The 25,609-nt window shown below is 40.5% G+C and overlaps 1 protein-coding gene across 2 annotated transcripts in view; it reads right to left on the bottom strand.

The window, feature by feature from the left end:
* Positions 1 to 25,609, bottom strand: part of mrvi1 (murine retrovirus integration site 1 homolog) — a gene marked incomplete at its 5' end in the record, with an annotated part of 31,621 nt that overhangs the window by 2,046 nt on the left and 3,966 nt on the right. Inside the window, 27 exons of one of the 2 annotated variants that reach the window (XM_079664578.1) lie at positions 541 to 602; positions 1,890 to 2,036; positions 2,517 to 2,566; positions 2,838 to 2,988; positions 4,120 to 4,251; positions 4,459 to 4,599; positions 5,788 to 5,818; positions 5,984 to 6,104; positions 6,518 to 6,596; positions 6,699 to 7,154; positions 7,471 to 7,527; positions 7,735 to 7,784; positions 7,878 to 7,955; positions 8,188 to 8,352; positions 9,306 to 9,367; positions 9,453 to 9,553; positions 11,235 to 11,453; positions 17,244 to 17,272; positions 21,652 to 21,799; positions 22,668 to 23,382; positions 23,663 to 23,748; positions 23,836 to 23,955; positions 24,041 to 24,134; positions 24,823 to 24,878; positions 25,194 to 25,253; positions 25,341 to 25,397; positions 25,469 to 25,546. In XM_079664578.1, coding sequence (XP_079520704.1) covers positions 541 to 602; positions 1,890 to 2,036; positions 2,517 to 2,566; positions 2,838 to 2,988; positions 4,120 to 4,251; positions 4,459 to 4,599; positions 5,788 to 5,818; positions 5,984 to 6,104; positions 6,518 to 6,596; positions 6,699 to 7,154; positions 7,471 to 7,527; positions 7,735 to 7,784; positions 7,878 to 7,955; positions 8,188 to 8,352; positions 9,306 to 9,367; positions 9,453 to 9,553; positions 11,235 to 11,453; positions 17,244 to 17,272; positions 21,652 to 21,799; positions 22,668 to 23,382; positions 23,663 to 23,748; positions 23,836 to 23,955; positions 24,041 to 24,134; positions 24,823 to 24,878; positions 25,194 to 25,253; positions 25,341 to 25,397; positions 25,469 to 25,546 — 3,545 coding nt within the window. The remainder of the gene's footprint in view (positions 1 to 540; positions 603 to 1,889; positions 2,037 to 2,516; positions 2,567 to 2,837; positions 2,989 to 4,119; positions 4,252 to 4,458; positions 4,600 to 5,787; positions 5,819 to 5,983; positions 6,105 to 6,517; positions 6,597 to 6,698; positions 7,155 to 7,470; positions 7,528 to 7,734; positions 7,785 to 7,877; positions 7,956 to 8,187; positions 8,353 to 9,305; positions 9,368 to 9,452; positions 9,554 to 11,234; positions 11,454 to 17,243; positions 17,273 to 21,651; positions 21,800 to 22,667; positions 23,383 to 23,662; positions 23,749 to 23,835; positions 23,956 to 24,040; positions 24,135 to 24,822; positions 24,879 to 25,193; positions 25,254 to 25,340; positions 25,398 to 25,468; positions 25,547 to 25,609) is intronic. The other variant, XM_079664579.1, reaches the window with a different exon arrangement.

Here is a 25,609-nt window from a genome sequence, read left to right as displayed (position 1 = left end):
TTTACAACGGACGAGCTGCAGCACTGACACCGTCACAGACATGGCGAGTACAAAGAGGAGAAATGGAGCAGGCACTTTGCACATTTGTTATTACTATTCTCGTCTCCTCGCAGAGCATCTAGACACTTCACTTGAGCGCTCCACTCAGGCGCTCTTTATAACCAGGATATGATGGGGGCCTTGTGCCTGGACTTTGTCAAACTCTTTGCACAAATGTTTAGATTATGGCCTCTGCATAGCATATCCATCAACTGCAGCAGGGGTAGATTATTTGTTACGCAGTCAGGGTTATATCCCCCCACTGAGGCATTCTGTGTGCGGTGAAACACATCCTGAAGGTCACACAAACAAGACAAAGGTCCCGCTGCAGCACTAAATGCTTTTGATAAGAATGATTTGGAGTTCAAGAATTTTGTGGTCCATTGTTTTAAGGACTATGTGGTGACCTTGGGAAACATGGAAAGGTATGTGGTGGACATACAGTACATTCAGTCATGTGTGCATGTGTGTGTAAGCAAAATATTATTACATAAAACATACCATTCTGCTGCTGGTTGTGCTGCCTCTGAGGGAGCGTTGGCTTTCACACCATTCGCTTCACACTAAAGACGAGGAAATCAGAGAATTGTATTGCCTTATAACAATAAAATACAATCAAAAGATGAGATCAAAGTACTGTAATTTTCGGACTATAAGGCGCACCTGAATATAAGCCGCAGCAGCTAAATTGAATGATGTGTACATAGATAAGCCGCACTGGACTATAAACCGCAGGTGTTTTAATGTTTAATTACCATATGTAAGGGTTCGTGCACAGAGGGGATTGTCGGGAAAGAGATGGCTGTTTGAGGAAGCTCCCATTTATTAACATTTCAACAAACAAGTTGCATATTTGCATAACGTATTCAAGTGTTACCATTTAGTGCAATAGTAGCTACAGAACATGTGCTGTGTAAACTGTACTGTATCACATAGCGTTTCAGACACACAAACTTTTCAACTTTCAAACTTAAACGGTGCGCTCCCAGCGCACGTACCGGCAGTGATCTACAGCAGTGGTTTTCAACCAGTGGTACGGGGACAAACTCTGTCGCTCTCGTAATGTCTGTCTGTCTTGCTCTCGTTCTGTCTCTCGTACCACTCTCGGTTCCACTTTTACTTTTGCGCGCTACCTGTCTCACTCTTTTCCGGCCTCCAGATTTTCCTGCTGGAGCCCGCTGCTTAAAGGTGGGGGGCGCGGACCGGCCATAGAGCCCATCGAGTTAAAGGTGGTGGACTGTAACCTGTAAAATCCATAGATTTAGGAGGTCCCCTAGTGGCCGTTAGCTGTAAGAATCCATAGATTAGCCGCACCGTTATATAAGCCGCAGGGTAGAAAAATTTGGAAAAAGGCGCAGCTTATAGTCCGAAAATTACGGTATTAAAATCCATGGCACCATTACCACAATGTAAAAATAATGTCTTATAGTTAACTGTATGTATCAAAAGTAAAGTACTTGTGTGACTGCAACAACATTATATATGATGTTATTATTGTTAATGCTGATGCATAAATGGTTAAGCAGCACTTAATTGTTGCGGTTGTTGGAGGTGGAGCTCGTTTTAACTATTTTATATATTTAATTTGTTTTTTTTTTCCAAGTTCCAAAGTGTCGTTAGAGAGAAAAAGAGAAAAAGTAAAAACATTCAAATTTCCATTTTGAAATAAAAATAAAAACCTAAATAAGAATTGCTGTCCTTTAAGTGAACCCCTTGGTAAGCAAGAGTGATGACTTCTAAATAACCCATTGTATAAAAGTGATGTTCAGCAGTTTACGGAGTGTGTGTCACTACCATCAATTCTTGATATGTAATTTCCTATCATTTCCCGACAGGACAGGAAGACTTACCAGGACAGGAAGAGCAGCACTTGTGATGGGTCCCGTGCTGGGGCCCATGTTGAGGCCCGGGAAAGCTGTGGCTGGGGTCTGACCCGGGATGTTGAGGAGGTTAAACTTAGGCACCACCGCTACGCTCACCCTACGTCTTGGCAGAGCCTAGTGAAGAAAGGGTGAAAGGGAGGCAGAACATGTGTCAGTGTGGAAATAAGATGATTTGAGATATACATTTCAGGTGTGAACTCACTGAGAGAAGAGCATGTTTCATACATTGTACAGGAAACTCAAAATAACTTTGAACACAAGATGGAGGCAGATATGGTGGTGCCTATGTCAGCATGCTTACACTCTAAATCAAGACAGTAAACGTTATACCTGCCTAGCATTAGCTTGTTAGCTCCGTCGTTGTGAGCAAATTAGAGAGTCATGGCTGCAGACTTTTACTTATATGACTAGATAAACACAAACATTTCTTGTTTTAACTGACTTAAAGTTGAAAGGATAACTCAGATTCAGCATACTTTTTCAGAATCAGTAGAATCATTTTTATTATTAAATTAACAACAATAAAAAACAAAGAGAAACTGCAAATATATTTCAGCACTCAAAATGATCCCGCTGAAAAAATAGTGTGCTTACCTTTCCCAGGGTGAGGGACATTGATCTTGATGGCCGTGGAATTCCATCATCTTTATAAAGAAACACAGAATACAGCAATGCATGAGCACAAAAAACATTCATTTCATGCTGATATCGTTACCAAAGCTGCTGTGAAGCTGCTCAGTGCACTGTGTTAGGATATTCCAGTTACAGTGGAAAGTGCCCTGATGAAAATATTCATGTAGAGCAAGGCAGCAAATGAGGATAAAAAAGATGCATAAAGAAAGTCTACGTATTTTTCCTTGACCGGCTTTAAAAATAGTGTTATCCTTTGTGTGTTCCTGTGCAGCGCAGTCTTACCTCCAGTGTCAGCAGATGGGCCGTAGCGGATTGAGTTCTGGTTGGCCAGCTTCTTAAACTCCATCAGCTCTGCGTGGTCTTTCTCATAGGTCCTCTTCAGATTTTCCACATATTGCATCATGACCTCAGTGGCCTTGTTCATGCGTTTCTCCTGTTGCGCAATAAAAAGTAATCAGTACAAGGATGCATTAACATCACAGCACAGAGACTTTAAAAAACTAAACAAAACCCAATCTAATTTTTACCCAGGATTAATATGAACATAAGGTTGCCCAATACTATACCAACACTATATACAGTATGTGAGATGAATCCTGTCCTCTTTGGTACTAACTGCCTAACACCACATCCAGCAGACACAGAGCAATATTAACTGGCTTTTTTTTTGTTTCCCGGTTTAATGGTTTGGTGTACGTAACGTATCCGTCTCTCTGTTCAACTTTCTTCATCAACAATATCCAAGTTTGCAGCCTTATTAGTTGATTATTTTCCTTTTCCTTTACAAAATCCCACCCCCCCCCCGATAAAAGTATCCAAGGAATACACAATAGAATATATGCAGAGCAGTGTTGATTTAAAAAAGCAATTTGAAGGTTGGATATTTGTAAACCTTTTTTTGTGTATATATATTAATAATTTAAGATGTAAATGAATTCCAGTTTTTTTGTAGTACTTTCTATTTTTATTGTGACATTTGGTGGCATCAATGTGTGCATTTGATACAGATAATGGAGCAGTTGCTTTAGGGCCACAGTGTATATCCCTTAAGGTCAAATAATGAGATCCTCGACCTCCACCCCCCCCCTCACACTTCCACACAGAGCCCCCCCCACATATCAAATCCCAATGTAACCCCTGCATACATCCATGTTATTATTTGCAGTGTAGAGGACTTCAAGTGATCTGAACTGGATCACATGTTATAGGAGACTTAACTACTCTGCAATTTATAGAGCCGTAAATGTTATTAAAAGATGTGCAGTGTTTCAAGGAAAGCGAAAAGAAAGGCCATAATGAATGAGGGGTTTGGGATGATAAATAGCCAAAGACTTAAGTACTGCAAAAACAATATATTTTCTCTCCACTAATGTTTGCTTGAGCCAGCACAAGACAACATAAAAAACATCCCAATATTTTTTGTAAACGCTGCCAAACAGACAAACTGGTCTTTAGACATCCTGAGGGAGACAGTATCTTTACTGATCTTTTGCACTTTTTCTTACACACTGCAGCGTTCTTTTTTATCTGTCACTAACATTGGTATGCGTTTGTGTAACTGCACCTGTCGAACTGCTCCAACGATCTCTGATCTGCTGGAGAGCCTCGTGGCCAATCGGTGCAGCACCGCTAACGTCTCGATTAATCGCTGGAAGGCCTCACGCTGCTCCAGGTTCTGCCACTGTGGCGACGAAACCTGCAAGAAAGACAAGAACATCTCTCTCAGGAAAACTAAGAGTACATCAATGTTCCATTTTGCACCTGGGATTGGACTCGAACAAGGTAAATATTTACAGTGGGACACTTCCAGGAAACATTAAGGAGATGAACGAGCCCTAAAGAGCCAGAGGGAATTCCTCTCCTTTGGTTTATATAATATCAGCTGCTGTTTTCGAGGGCTGACCTTCAACGCTCCTTTGAAATCTCCTAGCTCTCTCTCTGTCTCTTCCTCCGTCAGGTTTCTCTCCCTCTCCGCCTGTTTGAGCCGCATCTCCAGAGTGTAGTTGTCATTACGAAATGCCAGTGACAGCTGGACAAATGCATTCTGTGGGGAGAAAGAAACGGCAATGTAATACTCAGAAAGACACATTACATAGCAGAATAAGATGAGATGCTGATAATGAACGCACAACAACTCAGAGGAATAAATCAGACAGAATCAATGGAAAAAAGGGCCTCCCATATTGCACCACACAAACACACACAGAGGCTTAATGGGAATCAACGTGTGAGGGCGAATCGAGCATGGGGAACAAGCTGTGATTCTGACATTTGACCTCTGGATGTTTTGCTGCGTTGATCAAAGCCAGTCTGCAGATTTCCAACGTACATGGGCCACGGCTGAGAGGAAATATATGACCTCTGACTGTCCTGATCCAGAAGCTTCCCAGAGGGATCAGCCAGAGAGGTTGCAGCCCGAGCTCGACAGCGTCACAAATGTTTGCATTTTCTCCACAGGAAATCACTCTTAGGTCTGATCAGGAACAGAAAAAACTCTTTCCTGCTCAGATAGCATCGCTAAACTCAGGCAGGCAATTTGCACGTAGGTGTCATTAACTTCCTTAGTAACAAATCAGTTTATGACGAACATGGGACTACTCTGCTTAAAGTAAACAGATTATTGTTGGCAGTCAAATTTATGACCCATTGTATGGTGACTTTGCACAGTTAATTACTGAGGAGTTTTTCGAAGGCGGAAATGAGATTGAGAATATTACATTGAATGTAGCACATTAAAAACCAGATAAGGGATTTATTTTGATATAACATAATTTAAGTTTAGTTGAATCAGTATCTAGCTATTATTCAGGGTTTTATATACTGTTCTGTACAGCAACAAATCAATTAACAAGCAATACAAGTTAGAGTAGCTTAGCACAATGACTATAAAAGGGGGGGGGAGACATTTAGCCTGGCTTTGTCCAAGTGCAAAATCACCTACCTGCTCAAAAGCTCACTAATACATTTTATTTCGCTTGTGCATCCTGTATAAAAACCAGTTGGAAGATCTGGCCCATATCCCCACCATAAAACATCAAATTGAACACAGTTTAAAAAATATATATATAACATGTGCGCTAATTACCCGCTTCTATCTACCGTTCCCTCTAACTCTCTGGAAGCTGAATAAAAACATCAAGTATAGCATGCAAGCAGAAATTACACTTTCAATCTTGAATCATGAACGCAGAAATGATGTGTATAGATCACCCACAGACTGTTGGATACCAACCTCAACTTCTTTTTCAGTGAGAGGGGGGGCACTGGAATGAAATCAAAGATGAACTGTTAGTATGGTGAGTAATGGCAATATGGTATTTGTACAGTAATATTAGGAAGTAGGAGGGTTATTCTGCAGTGATGAGATTTTTAAGAAAAGAAGGCAAACAATTCAAGTTAACTTAAGCAGCTGTTAGTTGGTTACACACCAGCCTGGTAGACCTCGGTGGAGTTTAAGTTTTCTCAGCATCAGATCTGAAATGTTTGGCATGGAGTCAGTCTTCTCCTTTGCCTCTTCATTACTGACTGAGTTTGGAGAAGATGGAGGGCCTGCAGACACATTTTTGCATAAATCATTTATAGAAAAAGTTTTTTTTACAGTTTTTAATTAATTCTCAAGTAATTTGAGACAGCTTTATCTCTTTCTAAACCTACACAAAAATACATCACACCATCTCCTCATGTCTTCTTCCACAGGTGGTGTGTGGCTCACACACTTTAACAATCATGCCATCTGCTGATGGAAAGTAAAAACCGCATGTATTTCTTTTTTAGGAGGCTGCCAGTAAATGGGTGGCACAGAGGGAAACAAAAACAAGAACAGATCCTCATCATCATTTTCTGACTGGAACAGATTTCCCCTCTGATTCAGGAAGTGCCCATCCTAGGCGACATTGCTGAATGTGCTGCTGGAAGTTTTTTCTTTCTTAAACGGATTAGAGGGAAAAAACAAGGACTGTTACCTTTTTCCTGTTCAGCTGCTTCACTCAGGTCTGCTAACTTTGATCCGACTATGCTTTGGTTACGCAACAGCTTGTGCTCCTGTATACACAAACACCCACGGAAGAACAAGGCATTTATACATCATCTTAAAGAAGAGGCCTCTGACTACAAAAGCAGTAATGACAGTCCACTATGTCTTACCTCTCTGAATTTAGACAGCTTCTGTACGTTCCCCTGCTGGCCGGGGAGGTCCTTGTACCCGGAGGATTTGAAGGCAGCATCCCTGGGCTTGTCTGAGAAGGTATCCTCTGCTGTAGGAGGGAAACTAGGGGCTCCGTTCCTCGAATTAAGGGTGCCTACAGTATCCCAGGAAACAGCCCTCATAAGAGGAGGGAAGGCCCCGATGGTCTTGATCTCTGCCGTACAGGGGGCCTGTTGAGTCGGGGGTCGGGGGACGGGCTTGGCCACCCCTGTGGCTGGGGTCTGGTTGGGGTTTCGGCCTGGACCAGGTCCCTCATCTGTTTTACCGACTGCTGGAGGACTCTTAGGTACAGCGGGGTCACAGTTCTCCTTCTGAACAGCAAAACGAGGCGTCAGAGTCCCCGAGGAAACTTTCCTCTTCTCAGAGGGCTTCCAGTCCACCAACAGCCTGTTGCCCTGAGGTGAGCAAGGTCATAGCTTTTATTAATTCATTCAGAATAAATGTTTAGTTAACATATATAGGTTTGTGTTTAAAAGTAAGTCATTTTGAAGTCACTCATGGATTATCTCCCTGCAGATAGTGCTAATCTTAGGTCAAAAGGGACTGTCTTTCTCTCAGAGTAGTGCTGCTGTACACATTCACTTAAATTAAGTAACACAATGAACAATTATTTGTGTGTGAGCTCCTTTATCGAGATGAATTAACTTTTTGAGGATACTAAAGTCACTAAGAACAAAAACAAATCCATAATGTCTGTTCACAATATCTCACCTCGTGATCTTGTGTTGTCGGGTCTGTCTGCTCTCGCAATGAAGACAACTCCTGATGCTACAAGAGAGGACAACAAAGCAATTTTCTGTGGTCAATACATTTTACTCCAACCTAAAAAAAAAGGGAAGTTCAGAACAGTGCCAGTAAGAATTGTGAAAAAAAGAGGATGCATAACAAATATCAGCATTTCAACCCATCATTAGTGCAGGTTCTCTTTTGTTGTTGCAACTTTAATAATGTTAATGATAATAAATCATTCTTTACCTGCCCAACTGACTGTGAGCTGACATGGGTTGCCTCTGTAGGTCCTACAGCTGAAAGCGTAGACAAAAAAATTCTTGCAGACTCAAATTGCCAAAAAATAACATGAAAATAAGCAGAAAAGCTCTAAGTATATAGCTGTATACCAGTTTGAGGAGCCACAGTCAATGAAGTGCTTCTAGAGGAACACGGAGAGGTCGAGGGAGTTGGAGTTGGAGAGAGACCTGTGGGGAAAAAAGATCAAACACACAATACTTTGAGATGAATGTGACATTATCCTTAACAAACTACTATTAACAGAATATAGGAAATAAGTTTACCAGAGAATGCTAAGAACTTTTTTAAATTAACTTTAACGTGTGTGTGTGTGTGTGTGTGTGTGTGTGTGTGTGTGTGTGTGTGTGTGTGTGTGTGTGTGTGTGTGTGTGTGTGTGTGTGTGTGTGTGTGTGTGATACCTGGTGGTGAGTCAGTGAGGGAGCGGCGGCCGCGGCGGGTCAGGAATCGGTCGCTGACCTTCTTGGCCTGCTGGAGCAGCTCCAGGTTCTTCTGTCGATCCTCCTCAGAGAGCTGCAGCTCCGGCAGCGGATCTTTCACCAGGTCGATCACGTTACCTGTGCTGTCTGCGACACACACACACACACACACACACACACACACACACACACACACACACACACACAGACACACACACACACACACACACACACACACACACACACACACACACACACACACACACACACACACACACACACACACACACACACACACACACACACACACACACACACACACACACACACACACACACACACACACACACACACACACACACACACACACACACACACACACACACACAAGGTTATAGGCATCGATGTTAACCAGATGGCTTGCTTGGCTTTATAAAACAAAAGAAACTAAGACTTTTCAAATCTACACTTTTGAGCACAAGATTTTAACAAATTCTTTGAGTGCTCTTTGATGAAGTGGGATTTAACAGTTTAAAGTATCATGACAGTGGATCATTTACAAATGAATGTGAGCCAACAAATCATGTGATGAGGTTCAGCCAAGTCAGTGATGTTTTGTTCCCCTCCACTCCTCAGAAGAGAGGAAAAGGGCAATCATCAAACGTAATTAAAGCTGCAAAAGCATGTGGGGCATGTGGGAGGACACCTCGACAGATTCCTCTCCAATAACACTGACAACCAAACCAATGTTCTTGTGTAACCTCACAGCATAAGAGCAATACTTGTTTTTAATTATCGTTCTAAGGAATGTAAAAAACACATTTTAACAAAGTTACAAATGTCCACTTAAACACAGTTCAACAATCTGTGAGTTCAATTTGTTGCTGGACTAAAGAAGATGTTGCCAATGATAATAATAGCTATTGTGGTTATCTTAGATCTTAGATAATTACAACGGCACAATGCCAGCTTGTGTGCGTGTGTGCGTGTGTGTACGTGCGTGCGTGTGTGTGTGCGTGCGTGCGCGTGCGTGCGTGCGCGTGTGTGCGTGTGTGTGTATGTGTGTGTGTGTGTGTGTGTGTGCGTGTGTCTCTACCCACCCACTCTGGTGATGGGTCCTCCAGAGGAGTTGCGGGCCATGCGAGATCTGGGACTGTGTGGCCTGACGGGAAACAGAAACGACATGTCACTGTTTGGATCAAAAATAGAAGAATCTATTTCAGTGTTTGAGATGCTGAGACAATTACCTGGTCTGCTCCAGAGGACGTCCATCTTGTTGGACAATAGTGGCCTGCTGTGGGTAGATGATGGTGGGGCCTGTCATGACGACAGCTCGACTCGGTGTAGACTGTGCAAAAAAAACAGAATCCGGTGTATTGCAAAGTAGTGGGAAATACATTTGCTTTGGTGTGCTGGTGCATAACATAATATTTGGAGGTAAAAATGAAAGAGTAGAATAATCAAGAAAATTAATACAAATATAATTTTAAAGTATTTGAGAAGTGTCAAAAAACATGTCCAAGATGAAACAAGGTTCTAGCTAAACTGGCATTAGAGGAATGTTCTACTTTCATGAAATACAAGTTTGTTAAAGAATATGCCTTTTATTAAAAAAAATATGAACTGGCCTAATAAAGGAATTAAAACTAGGTTTGGAGAAACAGCTCCTCCACAAGGTAGTAAACATGCATTTATTGTGCTATAGTGAAGCATATTGTTTGACGAACTTATGTAAGGATTTACTTCAGTTTGTAGGAGGAACTCGCACTTCCATAAAGTGTGGGGACTCACACACATTTTTAATTGAATGGTCAACACTGAAGCAGCAGGGGCTGAGACTTCCTCTCTTTTGTGGGTCAAGCTTAAAAATGCTAGACCCTACATCTTACATAACGCAGGCTGTCTGTCCAGAGACACAAAACAAATGATACTGCTTTTTCCAAAGTTTAAGCAACAAACAATATCAGTTTCAAACATAGCGAAGACTACACATCATCTTGAACTATACGTTGTTCAATTCCTGTTTCATAAAATCCCAAATCCTGGTCCAACCATATAAGGTAGGGAGTCAAGTAAACAGCAGAAAGAGATCAAACAGAAATTCCCTAAGAGCTGCTCTCAGCCTATCTTTGCACTACAATCCAAATAAAAGGATTCCTTCTGATGGTGATGCTGCACAAAGGCCACTGCTGTAGTGAAGGTGGATTTTTTTAATAGTTTTGGCACATGCCCTGAAGATTGAATTACACAGCTTCATCATTTTCTGCAGATATCGTGCTCGGTGTTTATGAGCGACTGCGGCAGAAGACGATGTTCTCAGAGTGTTAACACTTTGCTCTCTAAAGAAGAGTTTGTTAAATCAACTTCTAAATTCGACCTCTTCAAAATTATACTGTCTACATTGTTGTTATCGGGTCAGTTTACCAAAATAAGGCAAATATTTAATGTCAATTGCTCTAACTGATATCGAGCCATCTTCCAGATATGGTTCAAAATATATTCAAATGTGTTTGAGTGAAATACACCTTAACATTTGAAAGGATTGCTCCTGATTGGGTTGCCAAAGTTCCCAGATCCTATTTTAACAATTCTGATTATTTAAAAAGAAAAATGTATCAATGTGAACATCAACACTACAACAAGAAATAAAGCTCATTAAGTATTTGTTTAACTTTTATAAAGCCCAAAACGAAATCAGAAATGTGCCTGAAATCTTTAAATACATGGATGATTCATTATGAGAACAGGAAAGGTGGCCTTCAAAGACTCGTAAAATACCAATGAATCGTTGAGAATACAGATTCATTATAAGATGATATTTACATTAACAAAAGATGGAGTTTCAAGCTTAGTGTTTGTTGGTCACGCCAAAACTGAAAGCATCATTGTTAACTTTAAAACATTTTTTTTAAGGGCAGGCTTTCAGTAGAATTGATATAATCTCCTCATCAAAGCCAAATGGATTATTAAGAGTCAGATTGAATGCCCTCACATGCTTTTTCCTAAAACAGAGTATGAGCTACACTCACTGTACTGGGAGAGCTGGAGGAACTGTCCATCTCTTCGGGGGAGTCCTCCTCTTCCTCGGGCAGGGTGGGCATGGTGGGGAGCAGAGGGGGGCGTGAGCGGGTGCTGGGGAACACAAAAGGTCTCTCAGCGGGGCAGGGGGCAGCACAGGACTTCTCGGGGTTATGATCACTCTGCTCTGGAGGAGATCCCTGCGGGAAGTGATCCTCCTCTTCCTGGAGCTGCAGGGTCATGCAGAGAAAGACACAATCACATGTATGTCATGCATGAGAAGACACATTACAAGTTTAGAGTAACTCTTTCTGAGCAGCAGGAAGTTGTTGTACATAAGCTTCTGATCTTTAAAAAGGGGCCATATTATGCTTTTGGGGGGTTTCCCTTTCCTGTAGTGTGCCTATATAGGTTTTTGTGCATGTAAATGGTGTGCAAAGGCTAACACCCCAAAGTTCCCTCCAGGGAGTTTATCTCTCACACACTCTCCCCCTACCTGAAATGCCTCCTTTGGACTCCTTTGTTTGCTTCCGTAACATAATGACATCATCATAGTTACGCTTTTATTGGCTAGAGCTCCAACACATTGTACGTGATTTGCTAAGGGGCGGGACATCTCTGAGCGGATGACTAATCACAACAGATCTGGCCAGCTAACCAATCAGAGCAGACTAGGCTCTGGTTTCAGACAGAGGCACAAAATACAATTCTGAAACCCCAAAATGTCCATAATAGGGCCCCTAAAAACACTGAATTATACATGAATGGAGAGATTCTTAAGTTTTTCTAAGTGATCAAAGCTAAAAAAGGAAATCCAATAATAGCCTTATTTCCATGTCTTGGAACAGAAGCTCTGGCCATTAGTAAAAAGAACTCTCTCAAGAGAAAATCTGTTTCCAATGAGAATATAAGTCAAGCATATAACCATAATGGAAAAATGTAATGAAAAATTAGCCATGTCATCAATAAGATACAGTGGGTTGCACTCTCTCCACCACCATTAGAAGCAAAGGAAGATTGGTTAATGCCTTAGTGAAATAAATCAATTTTTGTTTCATTTATGCCATTAAATGCAACTATTCATGAAAGACCAAAGAGCACCTTAGTGAAATTGTTTTCCTACAAGGAGACTTAGAGCAGTAGAAATGCTAGGCTTCACGTGCCGCACATTTTGCAATTGCCACAGAGTGCTGCACTTAAAATCCTAAAAATGTCAACTTTGACCTTTCAAAGCCTTACCAGTGAGATAACACCTGTATGTGAAATAGCAACTTTTTATTGATGTATACAAGAGAAGCGCTGTGGAGCAATGTTTTAACAAGTAGGTTCCCGTTTTGTTTTTGTCGTTTAGTTATACAGGCACACATGCCAGATAGTGGCCAACACAACCCACATCCTTTTCTGGATTTCAATCCTCTTATATAGATTGTGGTAGTAGTAATGACAACTTTGCAGATGTTTGGTAAGAAACTCTGAATTGCAACATCACTAATGTTTAAAACAATGTCACAGGTCTCTTTTTAACTTTGTAAATATATGTACTTATACTGTAAGAGAAAATGTAAGAGAAAAAGATGCATTTAAGATATTGAAAATATGATTTTCCTAGATCCAAGAAGTAACAAGCAGCAATTTTATATTTTGTATTGATGCTCAGCAGAACAACAAAATAACTTGCACAGAGTTCTGCCTACAACACGACTGATATAAACGCAGATAAATATCACTCTTGTCTGAGCCTGAAGCCAAAGGTAAGTATGTGGTTCTTCTCACACAGGGACTGCAATCAGGCAGGTACAGCACTCTGAATAGAGCAGATTTGTATAAAAACCCTGTGCATCCCAGTCAGAGTAACTGCTCTCACAGGCTGACTGAGCTCCTGCGGGACTGTGTAAAACTAACAGAGGGAATGTATGAGAACATGTTGTGTAACACAAGCATGAAGATAACTGAGATGATAAATTATTACTGTACACTAAATGTTTTTAGCTCACCAACAGTGTGAATTTATTAAAGCTTGATTTATTAAAGCTTGAGGTTGAAGAGACTGACAGTATTATCATAAAAACAGAGATGAGACCAGAGACTGAATCAAATTGGCCAAAGTAAAACAAAATATATATATAGAGTAGTGTCAGAGGACTCCTAACAGAAGACAAGCTGATGCAGCACTCAGCTACGAGGGAAAAGAAAATAACTGATCAATCACTAAACAAAAGAAACTGAAACACAGATGTATCTTGTTCCTAAGATTCAAAACAAAGTCAGATATTTTCATATATTTATACAAGAATGATCAGCATTACTGGATCATGCTGACATGTATGCAATCTGAACACCATCTGTCCAAATAATATGTTGGTGAAATATTATATTTGTCAAAGACAATCTGCCCATGTTCAAATATCTCCCAAATCAGAAACAAAGGCTGATATGTGGTATATTGATATGTAGCAGGGATGAAACTAACATTCAGGAATGAAACCAACAATTGTTGTCTTTAGGAATCATTTTGATAATAAGAACTATATCCATAATTTGTTAGCATCTTATCGTTCAAAGCAACATCTTGTTTCCCGCTGAAAATTAAGATACTTACAAAATTACTAAAACATTTATTCAATTGAGCAAAATGTGCAGATTCATTTTTGTTCTATTTACAAATCAAGTAAATGAATAATCAAGCAGATCAATTCAGCAGCAGTTAAACTAAAGAGAAAGAAAAGCGGATGACTTAATTTAGTTAAATATTATGTGTGCCCGATGTTTGAACCTTTGTTTGAAGTTACAGCTTCTTCCTTTCTAGTAACAAATTCATGCAAATCTAAGAGCAAAACCCTTTAAAGGAGCACTGTCTGCACAAACTATCGAGAGGGGTTAGTGTGCCGGATGCTAATGTCACACGTTTGTTTGGTCTTACCGAAAATAGAAAGATTTACATATGCATGTCCAGCACAGACGTGGCTATGTTTTTGCAGGCGGTGCAGATGATGAATAAGGCGTGAAGGCAAGTGAACGGTGCGAAGAATAATTGGTTATTTCAGAGGTACGGCATGCACTTAACAAAAGGACAAATGTTTTGTGAATACTGGGCCAGAATATGCAGTGTGCTGCTCAGTGTCATCACAAACATGACACGTTCTTGGGAAAATATTGGGACAGAATGGCTGTGAGTCACTTGGGAGGAAATGGGTTGTTTAACTGTCCCCCAGCGTGCTGCGAGAATATTTCCTGACTACAAGAATCCTGTCTTATAGCATCAAGTCCACTTCTCTTTCTCAGCCTGTAGTAGTGTTAAGTATAGAGTAATCAACACTCAAAATCTCATCTAGCCGGTGAACTGTATTCTCAGTCTACTTCTTCTGTGATTATTCATCAAATGAAAGAAAAAGTCAACTTCAAGTGTGTACTGCATATATAAATACGAGAGTGAGTCACCAAATACTTCTTACATGATTACCTAATTGCCCCTGGAGTTCAGAGCGGCTTTAGTAACAACCACCTGTCTTGATTTGAACAACTACTGAATATTAATTTCTTTTTATGTAACCCCTATTATTATTCCGCCAATACTCGACTTTTTCCCCAGCTGTAACACTCTGTCTTGTCTCCTAATGTATGCCACATAAGGAGAACAAAAAAATCAGAGGTGCTACAAATAGTTTGTATTTGCACGGCTGTCGGTTTTTCCATTTCTGAGGAAAAACGTCCAACAAAACCTGGCAGATGCAGCTCAATAGTCCTTTCAGGAGATTATCCTGCAACAACGCTGCCATCCTGTAGTGCAGGAGGCTCGACGGGTCAGACAGTTTCCCCCTAGCAGACCATGAGACTGAGATAAATATTGCAGAGTAATTGAATCACTCAGATTGTTTCCTGTTAGGGGAACAGGACAGAACATACAAGCCTGAACACAGATAGCCCCTGCACTACTCCTTAACCTCAGTGAGGTTCGTATAGTTTACACTCATCCTTTAAAATAAAACATATTTGTCCTTTAAAACCATTACATTCAGGATTAACTTCTCATTGCTGCCAGGCCTAGCTGTCTTCTCCCTCCGAGGAAGACAAGGGGACCGGCACCCGCCTCCCCTTCTCTGTTACATAAGCCCACTCTCTCTTGCCAGATTTGTTTAAAATTTGGTTGTGTGAAGCCAGCAGAGGAAGTGGTTGCTCCAGTACGAGATAACAGGACAGAGGAAGTGTGAGAAAGACAGAAAAAAATGGTTGCACAGAGAAATGTACATTCACATGAGAAAGTAGATAAATCCACTGATTTGGAAACACACAGAGAGAAGACAGATGAGATGAGACAGAGTTTCACTTGCAGACAAACACTCCATTATGTAAGCTCACCCCAGCAGCCACAAGTCAGACCGACAACTGTTGAAAGGTAAACAATAACCGTCTTGCACTAGTTTGACGCAGTACCGGAGACACCAAAGGAGGACTGAACCTGCATCTCCTGAAACCATCACACACTAAGACCCCACAGCTCCACGCAGCCGATCACATGAACCTGTCCACACAGAGCACGTACTTTACCTGAGTCTACCAACAGCGCTGTGGAGAAACACTCACTCCCGCTGATCCCTCCAACCTAGAGTGCCTTCCCACAGCCAAACTGTCACTTTCAAACTGGCTTTTCCTCAGAAATCTCCTCTATCCTCGGGGCTTGTGCTTCCTTCTCCCGTCCCCTCTGTTCCCTGCATGTCTTTTTTCAGCAGCAGCCTCTCTTTTACTCCTGGGAGCTTTGACCATTTAAGGAGAAGGGCTCCGTATGCCTCTTTGGGCTGCTGTGGAGTGTGTGTGTGTGTGTGTGTGTGTGTGTGTGTGTGTGTGTGTGTGTGTGTGTGTGTGTGTGTGTGTGTGTGTGTGTGTGTGTGTGTGTGTGTGTGTGTGTGTGTGTTCTCAGGCTGCTGCTCCACTGATCATCCCTCAACTAAATCTTGAAGAAAGTTATAAAAGTTTGTTATTTTCTTCTGCAGGATTTGTTGTTCTTATCGTAGTGTGGGAGCAGTAGGACTCGGAGACTAGTTTATGTGTTGTTGTAGGAAAGGGCATGTTTATGAGAGATGGATAGATTTTAGTGTTTACTCTGCGGACTGAGAGGAATCCATCCAACCACTCCTGAGCTCTAGAGGTTGACTATATTTGTTTGGTAAACTGCATTGTCAAACCTTGCACCGTTTGCGTTACTTTTTAGTGCGGAGAGATTTGGGTTGTAAGTGCTGTGATCATCCTGGTTTTTGTGGGGGATAAAGAGCACAGCACACAGAGTCACTTTGTTTGGCGCAACACAGCTGATGTTCACAGTGAATTACAGCATCACAGTTTGCATTAATGTGAGCTGAAAAACTGATGTGCTAAAATTGGAGAAAAAAAGTTAATCAAAGAAACAATTTGTGCAAAACGTCAGATGTTTTTTTGTTGAGTTCAACTGGAGGGAAGATTTTCTTTTAAGTAATTTAGACATTGACGTTGTGTTGTTTTAGCAATACATATTTTTTTAAATACTCTTTGACAAGTAAAAGCCCTGCATTCAAAAGCTTAGTTGAGAACGAAGTGAAGTATTCTGATCCAAATGTAATTAAAGTATCAAAAGTAAAAGTAATCTTATTGTTTGACTGTTGTGGCTACCAGCTGGTTGAGGTGAAGATAGTTTTAACTGTTGTACAATAAAGTAATTTCACAAGTGAGTCACACAAAAAAGAGGTAGTGAGATGATCACCAGTAGAGCAAAAACAACCTGTACCTTACAAAGTCTTTATATCTGTTTACAGCTAAATAACAATGTACTATAAAGCATTTACTCATTGTTTATAAACTCCATATACATTCTCAGTTGGTGGATTATTTAGCATGGGCTGGTTATTGTAAGAATGTCAAAATAAAGTTATTCCTAAATCATTAAGACACAAAAACAACCAACACATCAGGTATGGAGTCCTGCCTCTACGTACTAAATATTTGATCATATTTATCACATTGTACTGCTGTGGAGCAGGAGGGAGTCTTACCTCGCTGCAGCCGCCTCGTCCTGTGCCACCTGTTGGAGTCAGAGCACAGACACACAGTGAAAACAGCTGATTTGCATTTAACAGGAAAGCATGCGCAATGCAAATTTCACGAGACGGTTTAAAAAAGGGGGTGTCAGAGAAACAAAATGAATAAAAGACAAAGGGGAAGACACAAAGGGATTTATCGGTCCTGTGTGGTTGATACTTGCGTCAAGATATTCATCTGATTTGCTGAACTACTGTAATTCTTGTTTCAGGAAGTATCTCAACCCCCCTGTCCACCTCTATTACCAGGGGCAACAATAACCTGGCAACCATCTCAAATACATGAGGTGCTTGATCCGCTGGTTGAAAGCTCTTGGCCCAAGTTAAGGCTATTGTGTCGTCTGCTCTAGGAAAAGGTTGGAGATATTGTGATACCGAGCAAACGGCTTAACACCAGTGACGTTGTGTAGAGCACCATTAGAGCTGTGCAGCAATGTGACACTTTGGTGATTCAATAAACCAGTAATACTCAAGGATAAGGGGATACAGATTTTTTTTTAAACAACCAAAAAAATAGCTTTGTTTGGGCAATTTCAAAAACGTTTGACTTTTGCACAAATTAAACTTTTAAGGTAAACAGCTTTTAGCAGTCAGACGGTAATTAAAAACGAATTGATCATGGAGAAATGAATGTGATAAACATGTACAGCAGATTCTTTGAAGTGTTTTTGGCAGCTTCTTCTACACTTTCTCATAATTCATCCTTATTTTCATGACGGAAACTTTTTTCTCTCTACACTTCTCTCCACTAGAAATGTTCAACCTCAGCACAACTCAATTTGCAATCCAGCTACAGTATATCTTGGTATTTCCACCTTTCTGTAATTTATGGATTCTCGAACACACACACACACACAGGCACACACACACAGGCACACACACACACACACACACACACACACACACACACACACACACACACACACACACACACACACACACACACACACACACACACACACACACACACACACACACACACACACACACACACACACACACACACACACACACACACACAGGCACACACAGGCAAACACAAGGTATCACAGACCCCCTGCTTTTCTAAATTATTTACATTCAGTCTCCATGGACCTTTGTTTATCCCACAACTTCTTCTTCTTTTAAACAGCAACATAAAACCTTGTTATGTTAGTAGAGTGGATTTAATATCTCATAATAATGTTTTACTAGTGTAAGACAGATAAAGAGGAGTTCAACAGCCTTAATTAAGGCAGAGTTCTTAGTACTCTAGATGGCATCTGAAATACAAATTGCCAGGTGCAGACACTGACATCATCAGATTGTTACATATTAGCACCCTGACGTTAGCATTTAGCTCTAGCACCAGCAGTGCCTAAAGCCTGACCGAATGGCTAGCGTTGCTTTTAGTTTTGATCAAGACTGATTGAATGTGTTATGCTGGTAGTTCATTTGATGCTACATTTGTATCATTAGTATCTGTTTTATAACTGCTTTTGTTAGTTTTCTTTCTTTTATCTATTTATGCTTTATCCTAACCTTTGTGCTTACATGGTGTATTGTCTGCTTCTTGTCTTGCTTTTTCTTTAAATGTCCAGACAGCAATCAATAAATCAAATGCTCTGTTAAAACAAAGATACATTTCTGGTGTCTGTTGCAGGACTTTTATAAGCCCTCCCAATCTTTTTATCTGGACTGTATGAAATGATTGGACTGCCTGTCTACCTGTCTACCTGCCTAGTAACGTATCTGCGAAAACTCTGCCAGTGCACACTTTGCATGTGACCTGAATATCTCAAAGTGCGGCAGACAACATTTCCCAATATATCATGCTAATTTGGCAGCTGTAATATTAGTAGCAATAGCCATGTTTTGTTATTTGCGTAGGTAGTTAGATGTGGTTAGCGATGCGCTGCTCTTCCAACTGCTCACTTGCTGTATTCAGCCAGTGTGTACGTGTGTTTTTCATTGAAGGCCTAGAGCAGGGGTGTCAAACTCAATTTCATCACGGCCCACATCGTTATGGTTGCACTCAAAGGGCCGGTTGTAACTTTAAGACTATATAATAACACATATAAATATTGAATATATATAAAAAAAAGTATTATTACATTATTGCCTCTGCATTGGATTATTATCGGATAGGGCAACTTAATAATTCCCTACGTCTGAAAGCAGAAGTCTAGGGCAAATAATTGCAAGTCTCTTCAGTTAGAATGTCACAATATGATTTTTAAAAGAAAAGTCATATTCTGGAAAAACAAAAAAAAGAAGTGAGATTTTGAAAAAGAGAAGTGACATTTAAAAAAAAAGAAGAAGTAATTTTTGAGAAAATGGCTAATTCTAAAAAGAAAGGCATATTTTGACAAAAAAAGTCAAATTCTGAGAAAAAGTCAAATTTGAGATGTATTGTGGGACATGTAGTTTATGGACAACGTGCTTCTGTAAAGGAGCATGTAACCGTATAATAAACATATTATCTTTGCAAGCTCTTGTGGGGCCACATAAGATGAAGTCGCGGGTCGGATTTGGCCCCCGGGCCTTGAGTTTGACACCCCTGGCCTAGAGTGAGGGACTAGGATTATTGGAGGTTTCTCCAAAATTGCCTACTCCAGCTTTAACATTAAGGCGTGCAGGGATAACAAGTAAATCCTTTGGGTGACATCTGGCACTTTTAAATCATATTGATGCTAGGCAACATTTGTTTCCGATGAAAAATGATTAAAGAACAGTATTGTTGAGGTAATGTTAACTGCTAGCTTGCTACTGTATGTGGGGAGTTGTCTAAATGAAATGAAACCTTCCTCTCATTCATAATGACTTGATTCAACCATACACCGTCTACGTCTTGATGTACAGTATCATCAAACTGACAGTGTAAATATCAAAGTTTATGACAGCAATGTCATAAACATAAAATGTCAGCCAGCTGCTGCTTTTCGTGACGTGGCTGCAGCTTCATTTGGTTAGCAAAGCCCACTGGATAATGTGAACTTATTACAGAAGACCATAAAATAAACAAACAAGCAGACACGAAGACGACTACTGTCTGTTCATATCAAATATAATTTCCCGCTCTGAGGCCACCCACTGGTTCTCAGCAACTTCAACATGCTCCAAACTCTTCTAAAATAAACAATAACATGCAGTATAAGACTTCGGCCTTCTGAGCCATCAAGGAACTCTTTCTTAGGGAAGCAGATTTTGGAAATATGTGCCATGACCTTTCCTGAAGAGTTAGGAAAATAATGACCCTTCAATTGACCAAGAACGTAATTCAACATGATGAGTATTGTGAAATATGTGCCGAAATGGCTAAATGATTGCTGGGCAGCCAGCAGCTTCGGAGGAACATGAGCAGAATAAGGCGTCCCAAAGGGCTAGTTTAAAGGCTCTGAAGACGTTGTGTTTTCAATGTTTTGTAACTAACAGTTTAATATAGTTTATAAAATAGTTAACTTTTCCATAAAATTGATCTTAGCAATGTCTTTGATGGAATAGTTTGACATTTTCCCAAATATACATATTCATTATTTTGTTAAGAGATGAGAAGATGAGAAAAAATGCATACAAATTTCCTCAATAAAGCAAAATAAGAATCTTTAATATATTAAACTATATCAACACTTGCAATCAAAAGAAAATGGGCTCGAAGTTGTTCGTATTCCTTTATACAATGAATTAATTAACATTTCAATTGCTATGCTATTACTTTTTATTCATACATATTTTACTAATCCCTTGAAACTGAATAATTGTTACTGTCCAATAGTGTACATTGGAATGATATCATACCTGTTATTAGTTATTCTGTACAATAGCTAGGGCACAGTGTATGGGCGCTGTATGCAATTTACTGTTCTGTTGTTTTCCTTTAATATGTATTAATAATAGTATTAGATAAAAACAATTGTATGAAAATAGTAAAAAAAAGGTAACATTTTGAATGCTGGGCCTTAAGTGCTTTACATATTTCTCATCGGTTTTAAAAATTCAGATGTAAATGTGAAGTGGGCTGAACCACAATGGAAACTATAACTCACAAAAAGTGAAAAAGCGATGTAGCTAAAAATACTTATCCTCATGTGTTTACATAAAAAAACATTCTCGGTTCCCCTAGTTTTCCCCATGGCCCCCTTTATTAAATAGCTCAGAGCTCATTCTCTCTCTCCCTCCTCCTCCTCCTCCTCCTCCTCCTCCTCCTCCTCCTCCTCCTCCTCCTCCTCCTCCTCCTCACTGTACCAGCTGTTGTGTGCAGTGTAAATATTGTCTGTGTCTATTATCAGACATCCTGAGGGGTTACCATATGAAAAGGAAGTTGCCTTAATTCATCCCACAGTGTTCTCCATAACCCTGACAACACTGTAATGCAGCGTCTTACCATTCATGGGGAGCTGTAGAGGCTCACTGACTCCTTGGATCACAGGAGATGGAGGAGCCCCGCCTCCGCCTGCAGGCTCCACGTCAGACTCAGCCTTAAAGACAGTGACGTCTGTTCCAGGATCAGCTGGTACACTGAGACCTGGAGACTTGAGAAAAGTACAGACACAGTGAACTTTTTGATTATTGCCTTACATCAAACTAAACATCATATGTTTAACTGTCAAAGAGCTCAAATGTATATTATACTGAACATATGAAATCACTATTATTACATAAGTACTTTAATAAGTACACCAACTCAATCTATAAATGTAATGTCTAAGTCTTATTTACTTTTGTTTGAGGGCCAAATACTTCATGTTATCATTGAAAAGCTCCTTTAAAACTCTATTAATGCACACTTCGTTACAACAGTTGTTCCCAACATGAGGGCCCGTCAGGTGACCCCTTGTGGGGGCCATTTGCTATTTTATTTCAAACACTGCATAGTTTGGCTCCTTGTTCAATGTAAATGACACACACAAATTAATACATTTTTGAACTGATGACAAAATGCACCTTGTGAAGAGGAGCTGGGATTCAAAATAATTTGGTATTAATGAGTCACGGGATTTTATGCAAATGGTAAAACACAATTTATGTTTTATCAAAACAATATTTATTATTTTAATGTTAAAAAGATGTGTTACCAAATTGCTGCTCTGAGAACACATTGTTATATTTATTAAGTACTATCGTTTCTTCAACTCAAAGTCAGTATGATTTATTCTGGCAGGTTTTATTTCCACATAAGTTAAATGTTGTTGTAATTTGATGGTTTCATATCAACTTTTCTGCTCTATTTCATTAAAATTGTAATTAAAATTATAATATAATAAGTCCAGGCATTCATTCCTTCAGATCAACATACTTGTACTTTAAACTTGATATTTCAGAATAAAATCAAAACTATAATTAAATGTCTCTGTTACTCTCTTGAAAGCAAACCTAGATATTTAACACAGAGGGACAAACCTGAGTTTGATCTTTTTCTCCGCTCTTGGCCTCCAGATTGTTCAGCTTCTGGTCAGAGTCGGCTGCTCGCTCCAGAGCTTCCTCCACCTTCAGGGTGATGCTCTCCATCCTCTCTCTCACCTGGGCCACCCTCTGCTCGCTCTCTCTCACCAGCTCAGCCGTCTCCAGGGCGCTGTTGACCATGGCCTCCATCCTCCTGAGCGTCTTCAGGAGGCCATCTGCAGTCGCCCTGAGTTGGGTTTGCTCCTGCTCTGAAGCTCCACCTGTAATCTCTGTGGCCACGGCTGCATCCCTCTGATCCTTCACGACCTTCTCCGCGGCTCTGCCTGGCTCCTCTCTCTCAGTGTTGGTTCCCTTGTTGATATAAAGACTGCGGTCCTTTAGCTCGGTGACACACTCCTGTGCAGATCTTACAGAAGCTTGCAGGAGGCAGATCTGCTCCCTCATATCACTGATGGTCTGCTCTGCTTGCTGAAGCTTTGCTCGTGTCTCGGAGACCTCCCGGCCCGGCTGAGGGTCTTTGGTCCGGGCCTTAGCCCCCTCCACGCTGTGGGCTTTCCACCAGTTAACCACAGCCACCTTCTTGGCATCCTGCATCTGAGTCTGGCTCTCCGTCTGGCTCTGCTTTTGCTCCTTCTCCCAGGCTCTGCTCCGCTCCTCCACCTTCTCCCCTCTTTCCTCCCACACACACTTCTGCAGCTCCAGCTCCTGCAGCCTGAAACCACCATCCCAGCTTTATAAACATCTCTTTTACACGTTGTTATGACTGTAGCTACCAAGGGGTACTAAAACTGCACTTATGCCCGATAGAGTCAAACACGCAGAAGATAGTAAATCCTATGGGTTGCGTAACGGAGATGCCCATAAATACACTGAAAAAACCAGACACCCTCTTTTAATAGCCAGAGAAAGCTTCTCAGAAGAACAGAGACTAACATCAACCAAATCCAGTCTGTTACCATAACAGGAGAAAGAGAGGTAAAAAACTCACATACACATTGACAAGCTGCTGCTTGATGCTTGCCTGTTGCTGCTGGCGCTGAGGACGAGGCCTCTCCTGTGTTTCTACAGGAGCGGAGTCCTGCGTGTGAGAGAAGACACCAAAGAGATTTATACACATACATGTTAGCGCATGTCATAATTATCATCTTCTTGACTCTCTCCTCACCCTCTCAGGATACTTATTGTGCAGAAGATGAGTCATTTCTGCAGACTTGATCTTGTGGATGATGCTCTGAATATCATCGCTGTGTGTTTGCAGGGACGAGAGGCTTAAGTCGTGATGCTGCTGCAGACAAAGGGCAGTAACGGACACATGAGATGGAATATCAGCACCATGTAAAGATAACCTGCAGTTTAGCATGTGCTTCTACCTGCTGCATATCATGCATCTCGGTCTGCAGAGAGCGGTGGTTTGGAAGGTCTCGGCTGTAGAGACTCTGAGGACTGATACAGTGTCTGTCATACCTGCCAGGAACAGACGGAAAACCCTCACTTGTGTTGCATTAGATGAAAACAATTGTGTGCCTATTGTGTGGAAATGTTCTTTAAATGATGGAAAATGTGTTTTAATGGGTCATTAAAGGTCCCCTATTATACTGTTTTTCATCAATATATTATAGGTCTCAGATATATACAAACATGTCTCTGAAGTGTTTGGCTCGAAATACCAAACAGATCATGCACTGTAGCATCCCATAATCCCCTCTGTTTCAGCCCTGTTTCAAAAGTGCTGATTCTCTGTCTGTTACTTTAGATGGAAATAAGGAGCCACTCCCCACGCCCCTCTGAGAGATATTTAGTTAAAAATAACACAATGGTGCTCTAGGAGGATATTCAGGTGATAAGGGGGGGGGGGGGGGTATTACCTTGGTTGGTGATTGGCTAGTGGTTACTCAAGCCAAAAAAATCGTTATGACATCATAAAGTGGCCTAAATCCGATAAGCTCATTTTCAGACAGGTTTAACTTTTTATATAAATGGATCAGGACAAAAAGTGAGCCAATCTTATTTCCTGAAACTTTTAGAATCTCTTCACACAGAGGGGACACATGTTTATGTATAAAAGACATGAAAAAGTGGATTTTCCATAATAGGTGACCTTTAAGTGTTGTTAGTTTTGTAGAAGAAATGCAGATGTGAACATGTTTAGTACCTCAAAATAACTTGGTGTGAATGGTTCTGTAACTTAACCATCTCTGACTGCAGACCCTACAAAACCAGAACAAAGTTTATGTGGTGAACAACACGAACAGCAGAAACCTTTTAATAAAACAAGGAAGTTCCAGACATTCATAACTTTGCCAAAAATAAATCAAGTTTTGTTTTAAATTCTCGCATTAGGAAGCTGATAACTTTGGTTAACTTTGACATGCTTAATACTAGTTTCCTCTTTTCATGATTTCACATAATGTCTCTCCTCTACTCAATGGTATTAGAGGCCAAATAAGGTTACATTTGTTCCCTCTCATAGACAACCATAATCAAATGCAGCTGGTTTGTCTTTAATCTAGGACAAATACGTACCTCAATCATGCTGTGATTCTCCATGTGATAGTTCTTCATCTTATCCATGAGAATGTCTTTCTACACAGGAACATTTGAAGGTAAAGTTAAGAGACAAAATAAAACGTTGACTGATATTTTATGGTGAAAATACCCAGATAGACCAACCTTTGCAATTTCTCTGTCTCTCAGCGTCAACATAACCAGGGTTTCCTCAAGTTCGGCCTGTGAACATTTAGATGTTTAAACCTCAATTAAAACACAAACACTAAAGTGTCTTACTGATCTGTTCCTACCCTCAGCTCAGTGTTGGCCTTCCTGAGTTTGTTGAGACTATCTTCAGAACACGTCCTTTCAAAGGTCAGTTTCTCATTCTGTGAGGACAAAAGGAAAAAACAATCACCCTTTTTTAGATCCATTATCCACTGGATTAGAAA

Source organism: Notothenia rossii, assembly GCF_949606895.1.
Source record: "Notothenia rossii genome assembly, chromosome: 2".
In the NCBI taxonomy this organism is placed as follows: Eukaryota; Metazoa; Chordata; class Actinopteri; order Perciformes; family Nototheniidae; genus Notothenia; species Notothenia rossii.
The sequence above is the reverse complement of the archived record's forward strand: the minus strand, read 5'-3'. Positions and strand labels throughout refer to the sequence as shown.